Below are 16,386 nucleotides of genomic sequence, written 5' to 3'. Positions count from 1 at the left end.
TCATGATTTTTATAAGCTATGTTCTCTTTAAAATTTGATAATATCAATTTTTTTTTTTAACATGTAAATAGTGTGGTTATTTATAAAAAAATAAATATTATTTGATCTAATTAAATTAAATTAAAATGATTATTTTAAATAAATAAAATTAGAAAAAAAATATATGTAGAAATTTATTTACTTATATTATACTAAGCGTTATTCTTAATAAAATAACGACTATTTGTATTAACTAAGCATTGAGAAAACGATGAGTAAATGAATATATTTTATTAAATTATAACGGTTGAAATATCTTATAAATGTATTTTAAATTAATTTTTATGTGATATTTTATATATAAAAAAAATTATAGTAAATTAAATAGTAAAACAAAAATCAAAAAACAAAAAACAATTATTATTATTATTATTATTTTTTAAAAGTGTGTATTTAATCCACTATTTAATATATAATTATTATTGGATTAATATGAATATAGTTTTAAATTGATTTGAAATAAGATGTTGATTATAATTTTTATTTAAATAATATTTTGATATAATATTTTACTTTATAAAGTAATATATATTTATTATAAACTTAATAATCTTGATTTTAATTTAAAAATAAAAAATAAAAAATTCAATTGTTATTGGATTTAGAATTAAATTTGATACATTTAAACTATGGTATATTTAATAAGTATGAAATTACAAATTATTTTAAATTTTGCCAAACTCTAAGATGGCATCAAATCTGGAGCAAAAATACACATTGGTAAGTAATTTATCGAATATATTCTATAATGTCATGTTAATTAATATAATAAAATTACTTACTATATTCTAAATATTTAAAGTAAATAACATAATTCACCTCCACAAAATTATGACATAACGTACTAATGTTACCTTATATTTATATATATGTCTATATAATAATTAGTGCTAAATCTAAATTGGATTTAAATTATTTCTGTATAATTTAATTTTGGTAAGTTTAAAAAAGGTATGCTGGTTAGGGTTATTTTTATTTTACATGAACACTCGTTTCTAAAAACAAATAAATAAATAAATAATTCTTTTTTTTCTTATTAACATATTACTCCATCCGTCTCAAATAAAATGCAACATTTATTTTGGGACGGATTTTTAGGTGGGTAGTATTAAGTAGAATAATTTAAAAATTAGGTGATGTGATAGACAGAAAATTTTATATTTTATTATTTTTATTTGGGTGATGTGATTGGATAAAGTGTGGGGTAAAAATTAAGTATAATTAATTACTTACTATTTTGGAAGCATTGTGTTTGGGACATACCAAAAAGAAAATGTTGCATGGTGTTTGAGAGGGATGGAGTATTATTTTTACAAAATATTTTTAAAATACTATAAATAAATATTTTGACAATTTTTTTTTCATAATCATTTGTGATATATTAATATTTCTCATTAATAAATACTCCCTTCGTCCCATAATTAGGTATCCGTTTGCTTTTTGCACGAAATTTTAGAAATATTGGAATTATATTAGAATTTATTTTAGGAATAAAATATAAATTACTAAAATAACCTTATTAGTATTGTGTGATGTAAATGTGATGACATTTATGTAATATATTCTAAGTTGTAAGGGTATTTGTAATGTTAGGTAGATAGTACAGTTACTAAAAAAAATAAATAATTTATTATAGGACGGATTAAAATAAAAAAAAAATAATTTGTTATGGGACGGAACAAGAAATAATTATAATAGTAACATTAAAAGAACGTAGTGATAAATATGCTTTGCCAGTTTGGAATACTAAAAAGCTTTGGGGTCAAAGTCACATCATTATATTTTAATGGGCTTAATGTAAAATTACCTATAACAAATTGGTGTTAATTTATTCTAGCAATTACCGACAACGACGTCGTAATGGCTATGCAAAGTGGCGTCTGGCTGTTAAGTATTTTGATTTTTATTTGAAATTTTCATTTAAATAATAAAGTAAAAATATATATATATATATATTTTCCCTATTTGTTGTTTCACTTATCATTTATTATTATTTCCATCTAAATAAACTCATTTATATTTGTTACGTACGAAATTTAGAATTAGGTTAAAAGCCCAAGGTAAAAAGAATAGTGGGCCTGGCAATAGAGTTGATTGAACTGACTGAAGGGGACCATGAGGAAATCAATGAAAATAGGTTTATTACTAAGGAAAGTCCTCAGGTCGGAAGGTCTTCAGGTCGGTAGGTCCTCAAGACGGAAGGACCTCAGGTCGGAAGGTCTTCAGGTCAGTAGGTCCTCAAGACGGAAAGTCATTAGGACGGAAGGACCTCAGGTCGGTAGGTCCTCAAGACGGAAGGACCTCAGGTCGGAAGGTCTTCAGGTCGGTAGGTCCTCAAGACGGAAAGTCATTAGGACGGAAGGACCTCAGGTCGGTAGGTCCTCAAGACGGAAGGACCTCAGGTCGGAAGGTCTTCAGGTCGGAAGGTCTTCAGGACGGAAGGACCTCAGGTCGGAAGGTCTTCAGGTCGGTAGGTCCTCAAGACGGAAAGACCTCAAGTCGGAAGGTTTTCAGGTCGGGAAGTCCTCAAGACGGAAAGACCTCAAGTCGGAAGGTTTTCAGGTCGGGAAGTCCTCAAGACGGAAAGACCTCAAGTCGGAAGGTTTTCAGGTCGGGAAGTCCTCAAGACGGAAAGACCTCAAGTCGGAAGGTTTTCAGGTCGGGAGGTTCTCAAGACGGAAAGACCTCAAGTCGGGAGGTTTTCAGGTCGGGAAGTCCTCAAGACGGAAAGACCTCAAGTCGGAAGGTTTTCAGGTCGGGAAGTCCTCAAGGCGGAAAGACCTCAAGCCAGATGGTTCGCAAGTCGGGAGGATTGGCGGTCGGACCCATACTATTGTAGATTGGCAGTCGGGCCAAAAGAGCGGAAGGTCTGTGGTCGGCTCAAAGAGTGAAATGTAGGGATAATTTTGGTCTGCTGGGGACGCGTGTCAGCATGAGAAGGGTTGGAAGACGGTTGGGAAGGAGACGTTGTAACCGTTCGGGTGACGGTTTTCGGTACGGTTTCCCAGAGAATATTTAAGGATTTGGATCATCATTTGGCAAGGCATCTTCAATCAACTTCAACAAAGCAAAGTCAGATTTGGGGATCACCACTTTAAATTTCAGTCTTTTATTTTCCAGTTTATTTTATGTACCGTACAGTGTTTAGAGATTCCTAATCTCAGGCACTAATTAATCAAGTTTAAGGATATTTTCTATATCTTTGAATTTTACTTTATTATTGTTGAAAAATTACATCAACAATATTTATAATATATGTAGTTAATACACAACTTACCAATTTAATTATTTTTATTTGTATTTATCAAAATATCATTATATACTATACATTTTAAAGTGGTGAGTTGTATGAATTTAATATTTTAATTTTAAATTAAAATCAAATATATCTCGAATTTATTTTTTCAATAATTTTTTAATAAGATTTTTAATATAAATAATATATATTATTTCATAAAAAATAATATTTTATATTATATACACAATTTTTTTATATAAATAAATTAGAGTTTATTTAAAATTTTAATAATTGTTGTAATATTATTTCTATTTAAATTAGAACTCAAATAAAATTTAAAATGTTACTTTATTGTTCTCTCTATCAATTTTTTTTTCCAAAAAAAAAATATTAAGTGTATTTGTTTTGTATTTTTGGTTTAAAAAAATATTTTTTATATGAATATAAAAAATTATATAAATAATATAAATAATAAATATATAGTATATATTTTTAAAAAAATATATTGAAAAATTTTAAGTAAAATAATAAAATCATAATTTTAACTCTTACACTCTCTTCCTTCTTATAAAAAAATTTATCAGGAATTTGTCTTGTCGAATCTAACTTGCAAGGTATTAGATTCGATTAGGAATTTATTCGGTACACAGTTTCGAGGCTGCGAATTTACTGTTTTATTTTTTTTTTAATAATGACACTATTTACTTTTACGTTATATTTCATTATACAATATAAATTGGAATATTTTTATCCTTGGTCTTGTAAACCAATATAATAGTGCAAAAATAAAGAATGTATTTGTTTTGTAAAATTATTGAAATTTTTTTTTTTTATTTAAGATATATAAAATTGCATTGAAAATATAAAAATAATGAATGTTACATAGCATTGAGGTATAAATTTTTTAAAAGAATTTGTAAAAAAAAAAATAATAGAAATAACAAAGCATTGTGTTAATCATGTTATAGGACAAACTTACTACTCCATATTTTTTAATTTATGGACAATTTTCCATCAACCAAAATCTATATGAGTAATCAACAACTGCAAGGCAACAACGGTACCTCGCCGCCCGGAGATCAAGCCGGCGACGGTGTTCCGCCGCTCTGATATGACAACCTCCGATCCGCCCGTCCGTACTTTCCGATGCTTGCTTGTTTGAATTAATATGCATTTAAGAGAGAGAGAGAGAGAGAGAAAAGCAAACACATTAATATAAGACGAGTCTCCTTCCCACGGCGAGTATGAAATCTCCTCAGAGAAATCATCACCTCTTATTGCGCCAAATGTCCCCTGTAAACACCGATCGATGTTGTTTTCACTAGCAGATCTCTGCTTCGTCCTCGCCGCTGCCAGGTGCGGAAGATTTTCAAGCTTTTCCTTATCCAGGCACGGAAATTCAATCTGTTATTCGGTTTTTTTGGATTTTTTTTTTTTTTTTACAGGTAGATTTGTCGAGGCTAGAATTAGGGTTCTTAGCGTGAATTTTGGATTACTATATCTTCAATGAGTGCGTTGACGTCTCCGGCAGCGGCGCTGTCAGAAAATGAAATCGATCAAGTGGAGAGAATTCTGGAGGGCAAAAACGATGAGCATGGAGGAATTATAGTTGAAATGAGTTGTGAGCCTTTGGAACTTCCCGTTTTCGCTTCCTTGTTGAAAGCCTCCATTGCCCATTGGCGACAGCAGGTACCTCTGGATTGTTATTATTTTTGTTCATATTATGCTGAATTTAGGCATTTTTAGGGTTGTGGTTTGCTAGATACAGTTTTAATGAGGATATCTGGTTATGGTGCCGACTGAGTTAGTAATCCCAATTGATATACATAGCACATGATTATTGTTGAAACAGCATATGTTGACAGTGATAAATTATATATTGTGCTGTGTTAAATATTGTTTTGTGGACTATTGTAATGTTTTGTGGGATCATATACTGAATTATATTATACATAAACTATGTGTTGCATCTTTGATCCGTGCTAACATGTGATTGTTGTGCTAAGATCAATATGGTGGCAATTAGTTCAGGTGCAATCAGTTTATATGTTGTATTTGTATTATATTAATATAGCATATGTGTTGTCTATTTATTTGTTATGTGTTGTCTATATATATATGCTATGTATTGTCAATAGGGTGTTGAATGATTTAATTCATCATCATATAAAAAGCTGCCATATATATATATATGTATACACACTCAGGTTTGCTGGTTTGATCAGCATATTTCATGCTGTGGTCGAGAAGATTTCTTCAGCTGATGTTTTTGTAAATAGATTTAACTCTTGCTTCAATAATTTTCTTGTTTCAACCTTAGATCAAATTTTATTAGATGGTTGGATTGATCTACATTTTGATTCAATAATTTTTTGTTGTTCAATCTATAAGCATTAATTTATACCTTTCAATGAGAAATTCCATATGATTTAACGAATATTTTTTATTGTTCAACCATCTACTCATAGATATATATATATATACACATGCGTGCATACGTGTGTGTGGGAATTCACACATAGCTGAAAAATGATCGTGTGTGTTGTAGGGGAAAAGGGGTGTCTGGATTAAGATGCCTATTGAGCTAGTGAATCTGGTTGAAACTGCTGTTAAGGTCAGTTCTTGTCGAAAATTCAAAGTTATAGTAGGGTTGAGGATAAGAATGGTAGCAGAAAAATATGTGTTTCGCCTTGTTTGTAGCTCATATGCGATTATTATTGTTGCAGGAAGGATTCTATTTTCATCATGCAGAGCCTAAATATTTGATGCTTGTTCATTGGCTTCCTAACACCCCAAATACCCTGCCAGCAAATGCCTCACATAGAGTCGGCATCGGTGCATTTGTTTTAAATGAAAAGAACGAAGTATGATATATATATATATGTGTGTGTGTGTGTATACATTAATATACCAGTGAAGTTGAAGTTTCTTGCTCTGTATTAATTTCACGAAAAAATGCCAAACAGCTTCATCAATTTGCATGATTTCTATGTGCTAGGAAGGATTTAATGGGATTTTGACATCACAAGATTGTTGTACTACAGGTGCTGGTAGTTCAGGAAAAGAGTGGACATTTCCGTGGAACGGGTGTGTGGAAGTTCCCTACAGGAGTTGTCGATGAGGTAGTGACTTGCTCTTTGATTTCTTCATAGTCAGTGAAAAAAGGAAGAAAAAAAAAAAGAATTTGTTCTTTATGTAATGTTTGCATGCTTTTACTTTTGTTACGACAGATTAAGAAATATTGATATATTGAATGTTGACAACTCAAAATAGTAAAATTGATGGAGGGTGTAACGTTTAGTCGTAAATGGCTGGACAATATCTAGTGTAAATCTGTAACAGTTAGGCGTATATTTGCAGGGTGAGGATATCTGCGACGCTGCCATTAGAGAAGTTAAAGAAGAAACCGGAGTAAGACACACAAATACCAGAACTTGTCATATTTTTTATTTTCTATGATTCAATTTTTCTGATTCATCGGCCGTACTTATGTTTCAGATTGACTCAATTTTCTTGGAAATACTGGCATTCAGGTACACTTCCATATAGTATTGATTATATGCTCTATTTGCACAATTCGAAGAAGTTATGGTTCCTATCTTGGAAAAGTGTAGAACCATTTGGTCTGTTCATTTTGGATAAAGAGTTTCTGACTCGCCTTATGTTGATCGATTAAACGACCTGTCGCAGGCAGAGTCACAAAGCGTACTTTGAGAAGTCGGATTTGTTCTTTGTGTGCTTCTTGAAGCCACTCTCATTCGACATCCATCCACAGGAAACCGAGATTGAAGCAGCCCAGGTACGGTTTTAAAATATACATGTTCTGATATTTGCTAAATTCTGGTAAATACTCATATTTGATCCTCCAATAACAATCAATTCAAGATTTTGGTTTGGAGCACATTTCTTTATCTTCTTAGTGTCAATGAGTACAAAAAATTTCATTTCAAAACCAAGACGTGGCAACTGTGTTTAGATAGTGGTTCGATATGATGTTTTGTGAGATTTTTTCATCAAAACTAATCATGAGGATTGCATATTAAAAAACTAATCGAAGAAAAAACCCAAAAATGTCTGCATAATTCTTTTCGTTGTTATTTATTGTCAGTTCATACTATGGATGTTATGTTTTGAGATCACTGGTGGCATGTTCTATGTAGACTATTTTCATATTTAGTTTTAGTTTTACATGTATATTTTTAATTTTAGTTGAATGCGATATTTTATTTATTTATTTTGTGATTTCCAGTGGATGCCATACGAAGAGTATCTAGGACAGCCATTTGTCCAGAAACACGAACTCCTCCGAAGACTTGCAGATATATGCGCGGCGAAGAAAGGCAAACTCTACACTGGATTCTCACGAGTTCCGGTGACAACCGATTCTTCTCAAAACAAAACTTACGTCTACGCCAACAATTTCTAAATCTTGCTATTTGGTTTGCCCAACATTCTTACAATTTCTAAATCTTGCAATGTGGTTCTCCAACATCCGTAAGATCCTATAAGGTTGTTGCTTCGACTCGACTCGCAACCTTATGTTGCATTAGATTGGATGGTTGCATGTTGATACAATTCACAAGGTATATATATGTCTTTAGGAATAACAGGTACGGTACACCTTGACCTGTCAGCTCACTTCTGGATATGTTTTGAATTGTTTCAGAATTAGTACAATTTAAATGAAAAATAGATATTGAATATGTTTTGTGCTCTGGAAACTATTATTTGTGTTTGGCAATTGAAAATGACAAGATGATTACTTTTTTAGACTGAATTGAGCTAGTACAATAATAAATATTGAAGGTACTATATATTTTGGCCATAGATTCTGTGTTTATTCTTTGATCAAATCAACGTATGTCATATCGATGACTAATAAATAGTTATATTTTTCAGTTTTTGGCTGAATTTTAATTAGATCATGTTTATTCACTACTCTTGAACGAAGTTCAAGCTCGTTCAATTCGGATAAATGTCAGGCGCTAATAAAAACCTAGAAAGGCCAATACGATCCAAAATTCTATCGAAAGTAATCGCAGTTCATTCCAAGCAAAGAAACTACGAACTTCTTAACAGGGTAAAGCACATCCTAAGTTCAAAACTCCCATATAACATAAAAACTTTCACAAGAATGGAATATATGCAAAACTTCCGAAATTTCAAAGAATCCTTCAAAAACAGGTAATCAATTAATCATATGACCCAACTCCGAAGGCAACTTTCCTGTTTAAAAAGACCATTTAAAAGATTGTCCTAAGATATGCACCAGCACACACAACACAGCCATGAAAATCGATGATGCCCGGGTTTTAGGAGAGAGATACCTGTTTGTCGCTGCAGCTGCAGCAGCAACAGCCGTGTTGTACGGCCTGATGGTTTATTCGCCATTTACGCCTAACTTAACTAGAATTCTCATTTACTTCTGGCCCCTTATCGTGTCCACAGGTTTAGTTTTGATGGCAATTGCCGTTTTCGGGCAGTTGTCGCCTCTGCCTATGGAATTATTTGGCGACGACGGAGAGGGAAAAGCATTGCTGGATTTCGTCGCAGGAGAACCAGACTTGAATCAACAATCGTTTCTAGATGAACCGAACTATTGAAGTGAATTCATTCGATGCATCGCATCATATTTCAGTAGTGTAACAATTCACTACATATATACACTATGTATGCATATCTAAATATACATACAACATTTACGAATTCCTGAAATCCTAACGAGTATTGTGATATATCTTTAGGTTAGAGGTAAGTTTTTAATGTTCAGACAAGATCATCTTTTTGACACCAAAATTACGCCAGTTCTCTACTTTTCTTAATGATTGTCCCTTAAACTTATGTATCTATAATTTTATGACAGCTACTTCAACTAAATTACTCTCAATTAAACCTCCAACTTAAATTTCTCATTATATTCCCAACTTACTTTTTAACATACAAATTTAATACTAAAGTATTATTTTTTCTTAATTTCTATATCCACACAAAACTACATATTCTTGACAGACAAGGGAATAACTATTGTTTCTAAAACTTAGTCATGACTATCAATATATCCAATCCAGTTTTCTCGACTGCTATGCATCTTTTCTTCATTAGCAGTTCATGATCAGATAGTCGGAAATATTTCGCCTATGTTAACCGGGAGCACATGCTATGCCTAGATGTAGCAGTCAATTGAAACAATTAAGGTTTTGTACTCCTACCAAGATTCAGGCTATAGTTATACGGCAATACAGGGTGTTTTACAGACGACAGAATCATTAGTAATTCCAATAGTAAACAGCATGTAAAATATTTGCAATATACCATAATTCTATTGAATTGGAATATAGGAGTAATTTGTTACTCGAGTCAAAAAAACATCTTGAGGTCATAAGCATTCGTCAAGTATGGTAAGTTAAAACATGCCATCGTGTTAGCCTCTAATTGTCGACAACCAAATGCAATCTTTACAAGGAATGAAAAAATGAAGTATGTACCTTCCATTGTATTAGGACTGAACAAGTCCTTTCTTCAAAAGAACATCATAAACTTTGTCGACTATTTCTGGCTCGATTTGAAAGAAGGAATGGGCATCGGTCTTCTTACTGATACTGCCAGACAGGACATGCATAGTCATGTCCCCCTGTATTTTCAGAAACCTTTGTGGGGCTAACCCAATTTCACGACAAAGTTGTCTCTCCTGCCAACGCAATGTATGAAATTAACTATTGAAAACCGGAAATAAGTAACTATTGCAGGGAAGAGAGTCAATGTGTACTTACATCTTCAGACAGTAAACTAGCTCCCAAAATTGATGCAAAATCCAAATCGGTTGATGAGTGGGCTTGGCCTGTAGATGTTGTGGTTGAATTTGTGCCGAAAGAGTCTGAAGAAATTGGTATACTTTCTTGGCTGCTTGGACCTGCCTGAGAACTTTCCTTCCGACCAGTGGCATCTTCAGCTTCCTGTCTCTTCAGTTCAAGATATCTATCTGCTTCAGAAGATGTACGGCAGCCAGCCGCTTTTGCTTCCTGAAGGTTCAATTCCAAGAGTGAAATACAAAGTAGAATTCGGATGTGTTTGTTAGTGTTTTTGAATTATTTTTTTTTTGGCAATTTATAATATAATAAATTTTCCCTTCAAAAAAGTATCTCATCCAAAACATCACATAAAAACATATATTCTATTTGAAATTGTTAAATAAAAAACATCTCCAAACATCCAAAACACAGATGGGCATCTGAAGTTTTGCTATCTCAAAAGTCAAAAGAATTAAAAAAGAATGATAATAATCACAAGTATAAGTTCTATGTAATTGTGATTAAATTTGAATTCACATTTAAAATAACAACAAATAGTGCCCATAAAAGATGCATGGTTTTATTTGCCAGCTCGACTATGAGACTAAGACATATGACAGAACAGAACCATTGTATTTTTCCAGATGCTTTTCCATACAGTTAAAGAAAATAATGACTTCAGTCCAAAGAAAAGATAGTACCTTAAGTCCATGAATTCGTTTAAGTAGCCTATGCTCAGATATAACAGATTCTAATAGTTTTTCATGCTCCTCCTTCGAATTAAAACGCATGAATCTGTCATATTGACGGCATATATTCTTCTCTTCTTGGCTTAAGCTCTTTTCGAATGGGCTTGGATGAAGTAAATTTCTTTCTCGAATAAAATCTTTCCTTCGTTCTCTTTCAGAACATCTGCCAACAAGCATTTTTAGCATCAGCTCCAGAACAGATCATTACGACAATTGCCATCAATAAATCATAACTATCAGAAAAATAAAAAAAAAAAATGACAGGACACACACAACCAAGATTTGCATTCCTTGAAGCATTTACAATATACCTCTTTGTATATATACAAACTACTTTCAACTTCAATGCATGCTCGTCTTCCGTATCAGCATCCTTAAATTCCAAGTCATACAGCAACTGCTCGGCATCATTGTCATATTCTACCACAAACTGGTGTCTTTTGGGGTTATAACCAACAGCATCCATCAAAGATGGAGCTTCAGCGTCTGCCGATTCATGTTTATTCCCACCAAAACTTCGCCCTGAAATATGTTCTGCTGAAATCAGGAAATCTCAAACACAGGACCTGGAAAACAAACTAACAATACTTTCAGAAGTCAAAGGCTGCAGCAAACTGAACAGGTAACTAACCATCCATATTTTGAACATCTCCATGGTCTGTGACTGTATTGTTGGACACCTTTTTATTGACTTTGGAACCTACAAAAATTTCAGTTTGTAGACACACTTTAGGTTCACTAATGGTTGTCCACCGTTATAACTCCAAACTGCATCTAGCTTGTTTGCAGGTCAAATCTTCTACTTACCTACAACAGGGTTGGAAGGTGAACGGCCCGGTGCACCATCTCTGTATGAATCTTCAACCCTAATAAATAAAGGCACGTAAGCGACCGATTGATGTTAAAAGAAAAAAAAAAGTGTAAACTCAGCAGTTACTAAATGAACATTGCAATACTTAATTCTTGAGGGAGGACACGGAGACTCTTCCTGCAGCTGATGTTCCCCTGAAAAAGGAAGCCAATTAGATGGAATTATTTAGACAATAGTGACAAAAATAACTTTACGCCATGCAGCACACCAAAGTTGGACAGCTGAATGAATTACAGAAGCAAACACAAAACTGGTTGAGATTGATATTATATGTTCTATAACATTATTTCTTTCAGATACTAAAGTTGTGTTTTGTTGGTGTTTCCCTCCAAGACTTTCATATTCAACCATTTTTTTTCTTCAAAAATATCAAACAAAATTCTTATTTCTCACTTTTTACGGTATTATATTAAAAATCAAATTTACATTCAAAACATCACATCAATATATATTTATATCACATCAAATAATTATTTAAATTCAAAATTTTTTCTACTAAAAACTCAAACCCAAATCTAAATCCCCAACCAAACACACCCTAAATAACACAAGAAAGATCTGGGACACGAAATGCTCAATAACAAGATAAAACAGCATGAGTCCAATATCTTATTAATAGTGATATAAAGCACATTTCCTACTTTCCAGTTTTCGTAAGGGCTAGAAAATTTCACAAAAAACTACACAAAATAGGCCTCAAAAAGAGTTCTGAAAAATGTACGGTGGATCCTTTCGATCGAATACAATAAAATGCACACTCAAGCTTACCAGAATGGAATTATACTGTTCAAACCAATTTCAAGATCACAGATTACAAGAGATACCTAAACTTTCACCGTGCGACACTAATCCACCCAAGAAGCCAAAATACAAAGTTCAGAAAACATGGAAAGACAAAGAACAATCAACAATACCAACCTTTCTTGTTGTCACAATGTTCTTTAGCCATTGCAAGAAGTTCTTCTCTACTCTTGCCAGCAAAGTTAGTCATATCCTGGTAAGTTGAAAGATTTTTATATGATATAAGTTTATAACTCGTAATAACACCAATTCACCGTGAGTAACCTACTCCTACTATATAACCAATACCGGTAAAGGGAAGTATGGAGAGTTAAGATATGCATTTCTATAATGCTCAATGCACACTTCTTTTGTCTTTGTGCCAACGTGGTCAGCAATTTTAGCCCAGTCCCCTGCGCCATACATATCCAGTCCCTGATATTTGTTGAGGCATATAACAAGATAAGACTTCAATAAATAATGACTGCATGGATCAACGAGATGCAAAGCATATTTCTGATTACCTCCAGCATTAATTTTTCTTCATAAGCACTCCATTCGGGACAGGTAAGTGGAAATGATGGGACATCCTGATTTAGCACATTTTGATAAATATCATTGTAAGGAGCTAAGAAATCATTAAGCATTTCTTAACAACTGCTTGGTAGTGAAAAAGCCATAAGACTCGAGAGGAACACGAAGCATTAATCAATCTGGAAGCAGATTCTCTGTGGCATTGCTCAATGATTAGTATGCCAGTGTCAAAGTCCTTGAATATAATAAATTGTAACTCATGAATAGGATAACATAAACATAAAAAACAAGTGTAAAACAAATGATCCTATAATCCAAGTTCCCTTGCATTCATTCGAACATTTATCTCGAAAACACGCATAACAAATGTAAGAACTGATTAAAATTATGGATAGTCAAAATTTCCAATTAATCTCAAATTGAGGCACTGACCATAACCCGATATGGATGCCCACTTTTGTGAGGGTGAATCTCGGCCCCAACAGAGAAGCACTCTACGCATAAGTCAAAATCGAAGCACAAAGCACATTTGATATGAATTATCCCAGTAAGATCTTTGTTGCAATAGTTACAATGGTGCAACACCCTTTGTTCATCACTATCCCCGAGAACTGCACAATCAAAAGGTGGACATTAACAAATTAAATCTCCATAGATAGTAATGCTCATCTGCTTTAATCCAAGAAGAATGATAATACACATGAAAGTGGCAAAAATGGCCAAATAAGGTACAACTAAGTTCAGTGATATGCAAATCAAGCAAAGGTTCCGTTCTAGATAATATTCTAACCTATCATAAAAAATTAAAAATTTAAAAAAATTACCTCCAAGAATAGGTTCGACATGTTCTCCATCCGATCCTCTCTTTTTTCTCCTTGATCTGTCAAGAAAGTGCATAAGATTTCGAAGATATGTAACAGGGCATTAAAGCATACACTAGGTGTAGTACATATGAATCACATCTAAACAAAAAAACAAACGAAAATTCCCACATCATTACAATGCCCGCATGATAACACAAACATAATCAATTTGGAGAACACCACGAATTCATAAAATTTTATAATCTTTGAAAAATAAACAATCTCAACTCTAACTTAACATGAACAACAATTGGTGAGCCATAACTTTAAGTACAGATATTCGTGTAATGAATAGCCAACACGCTTCATCGTCAGAAACTACAATATTTCCCTCAAAACATTGAAACAAATCAATTATGAAACCCAATTCAGAATATAAACTAATCTACAAACATTCCAATTTCCAATTTCCAATTTCCTAACAAAATTGCGTATAAATAAGAACATAAAACAAAATCCAAAACCTCTGCTTAGGATCATGTTTCGCATGAAAATTTCCACGGGAGCGCCGCCCCATTCACCTGCCAATTGGAGAAAGTTCCGGTGAATAATTTCACGATAAATTACCCAAAAACATTGAAATTCGGTTTTACAGTGAACAGTGGGACGCTTTTACTAACGCTGGAAATGGATTAGCGACAATTTCCGGCGATTGATCGATAGATGAAAATGATTTTTAAGAACCCTAATTTGGACAATAATCAACGCATGATTAAGAAGAAATTTTTGATTTCCTAATTGGCGAATAATTTTTGTTGCTCATATTTATATTGTAAAATTTCCTTATAATCAGTTATCAAGGTGTGTTTGGTCATTGTCAATATTTTAAATTTTAATATTTTTAATAAAAATAATATAATTAGACATGTTTTATATACTCCGGAGTAAACTAATACTTCTCTTTACCTTTTTAGTCAGATAATTATGTTTATATAAATATTTTTAAATTTTTTTAATAATATTTATTCAAAAATATTCATCAAATATCTTTAATTTTTATTATTTTAAAAAAAATTAAAATCTCAAAACTATATGAAACTTATAAATTTATAATAAATAAACAAAATAATAATATAATATTTTCTAATTAATAAAATATATACATTTTTTTTGATAAATTAATCCTTAATATCATATATATAATAATATATTTATAACTTATATAAAGCAAAAAAATTAGAATAAATAGATAGAATTGAATATAATATTTCACTAAAAATAAATATATTTTTCTAAAAAAATTTGCATAACCATTTTTTATTTGATTTTAATTTTTTTATTATACATTTAAATTTATATAAAAACAAATTATTTCATCTCACAATCAAAACAAAATATCACAAACTAAACAAAAAAATATATATACAGCTTAAGGATGTAGTATTTTTTGTTTTAAATTTGGAAGGTGAGTTGAAATTTGAAATAATGAAATCTTTAACTTAAAAAATAATTATTTAATAACATATATAAAAAATATTAATTAATATTTAAATATAAAATTAATTTATCATGTAATAAAGAAACAAAAAATAAACATTTAATTAGATATTTTATATATATAATAATATACTTTTATTACTAATAACAATAAGAACAGCATGATATCAATCCATCAAGAAGGGCGAAAGCAATAGAAAACTCTAGGCAAAACATGGAAAGAATCGTGATTCTTTTATATTTATACATACTAAATAAATTATACATATACAACAAAATCTTCTATTTATATTGGGCCCCGACGCGGCAGCCGAAGGCCGGTCCTGAATCCAGGGCCGGCCCTAAGCCTGTGTTATTGTTCCATAGATAGCTAGGCCGATAAACGATAAAAAATTTCTATAATAGTAATTTTTTCAAAAAACCAAAAACATCACATCATATATCCATGCATACGATTTGTGCGAAACCCCGTCACCCCGTCATCTCCATCACCCCGGTGGGTGACGGGATCACGAGACACAATGCAATAGTTTTGATCCATCCATAGACCACTTTCATGGAGTTACACTACTCTCTTTCCCCATCCATCGAGGATTCTCTCGAATAATATGGTTCAATGCTCAAAATACTATAGCTTTCATAATAAAAGAAAATATGTCGTAGAATACTCTTACTTGGATCGATTCCGATTCAAATTGCATAGCAAATTCGCTCCTCGACTGCCTCCAAACATATCACGCAGGATAAAAAAACAGAAAAACAAGAATTAGGATCTCCGACATACTCATAGGAATTTGGCACGACAACGAGCACAAGAAAGCACGGCAAGCAAAATCTTCGAAGCTCATGGAAAAATAAAGACAAAATAAAAACCTACGAAAACTACAAGAAGATCTGACTTGCTTCCAAACTCAATATCATACGACTCGGCAGTATGCACATAAAATGGAAATAAACAGCTACGAGCTGAAAGCATCTAACAGAAGAACACGGAAATAAGTGAAACATACCTGGTTAGCCGTTCAATTCTGACCTGGGGACATCAAATGGGACCTGAAATTTTACAAAAACAGCGAATGCAGCCGGC

At 32.3% G+C, this 16,386-nt stretch overlaps 2 protein-coding genes across 8 annotated transcripts; one reads left to right on the top strand and one right to left on the bottom strand.

Annotated features, from left to right (window-relative positions):
- The first annotated feature begins 4,290 nt into the window (after window positions 1–4,290).
- LOC127253273 (nudix hydrolase 2-like) lies at window positions 4,291–7,980 on the top strand. The gene is made up of 9 exons (XM_051277761.1): window positions 4,291–4,633; window positions 4,723–4,966; window positions 5,826–5,891; window positions 6,004–6,141; window positions 6,322–6,399; window positions 6,638–6,688; window positions 6,776–6,810; window positions 6,968–7,076; window positions 7,527–7,980. Exons 2-9 carry the CDS (start codon window positions 4,784–4,786, stop codon window positions 7,701–7,703), a joined length of 837 nt encoding a protein of 278 aa, XP_051133718.1. The 5' UTR covers window positions 4,291–4,633; window positions 4,723–4,783; the 3' UTR covers window positions 7,704–7,980.
- A 652-nt stretch (window positions 7,981–8,632) lies between these two features.
- Window positions 8,633–16,376, bottom strand: LOC127253272 (transcriptional adapter ADA2b-like). Of its 7 annotated transcripts, none has more exons than XM_051277758.1 (15): window positions 14,483–14,596; window positions 14,327–14,383; window positions 13,824–13,879; window positions 13,432–13,610; window positions 12,990–13,055; window positions 12,775–12,900; window positions 12,604–12,679; window positions 11,771–11,819; window positions 11,622–11,680; window positions 11,446–11,514; window positions 11,126–11,351; window positions 10,767–10,977; window positions 10,048–10,296; window positions 9,763–9,965; window positions 8,633–8,859 (listed from the first exon to the last, which is right to left on the bottom strand). In XM_051277758.1, exons 2-14 carry the CDS (start codon window positions 14,377–14,379, stop codon window positions 9,774–9,776), a joined length of 1,611 nt encoding a protein of 536 aa, XP_051133715.1. In that variant the 5' UTR covers window positions 14,380–14,383; window positions 14,483–14,596; the 3' UTR covers window positions 8,633–8,859; window positions 9,763–9,773. The 7 variants fall into 7 exon arrangements, with proteins under 7 accessions (XP_051133715.1, XP_051133713.1, XP_051133714.1 ...); XM_051277756.1 differs by having other exon boundaries at window positions 8,633–8,814; XM_051277757.1 differs by lacking the exons at window positions 8,633–8,859; window positions 14,483–14,596 and adding exons at window positions 15,974–16,018; window positions 16,310–16,376 and having other exon boundaries at window positions 9,622–9,965.
- Between the last annotated feature and the right edge of the window lie 10 nt (window positions 16,377–16,386).

This window comes from Andrographis paniculata, unplaced genomic scaffold (genome assembly GCF_009805555.1).
Source record: "Andrographis paniculata isolate CXL003 unplaced genomic scaffold, ASM980555v1 Contig50END, whole genome shotgun sequence".
Lineage (NCBI taxonomy): Eukaryota > Viridiplantae > Streptophyta > Magnoliopsida > Lamiales > Acanthaceae > Andrographis > Andrographis paniculata.
Note: the sequence above shows the minus strand (reverse complement) of the source record. Positions and strands in the feature narration are given on the sequence as shown.

Bases quoted from the DNA above. Each gene is read 5' to 3' on its own strand.
- LOC127253273 (XM_051277761.1), top strand. From the start codon at position 4,784: ATGAGTGCGTTGACGTCTCCGGCAGCGGCGCTGTCAGAAAATGAAATC. The intron at 6,142-6,321 runs GTATGATATATA...GTTGTACTACAG, and splicing joins TTTTAAATGAAAAGAACGAA to GTGCTGGTAGTTCAGGAAAA. The intron at 7,077-7,526 runs GTACGGTTTTAA...TGTGATTTCCAG, and splicing joins CCGAGATTGAAGCAGCCCAG to TGGATGCCATACGAAGAGTA.
- LOC127253272 (XM_051277757.1), bottom strand. From the start codon at position 14,379: ATGGGGCGGCGCTCCCGTGGAAATTTTCATGCGAAACATGATCCTAAG. The intron at 13,880-14,326 runs GTTTTGGATTTT...CTTTCTTGACAG, and splicing joins AAACATGATCCTAAGCAGAG to ATCAAGGAGAAAAAAGAGAG. The intron at 10,297-10,766 runs GTACTATCTTTT...TTGAACCTTCAG, and splicing joins AACGAATTCATGGACTTAAG to GAAGCAAAAGCGGCTGGCTG.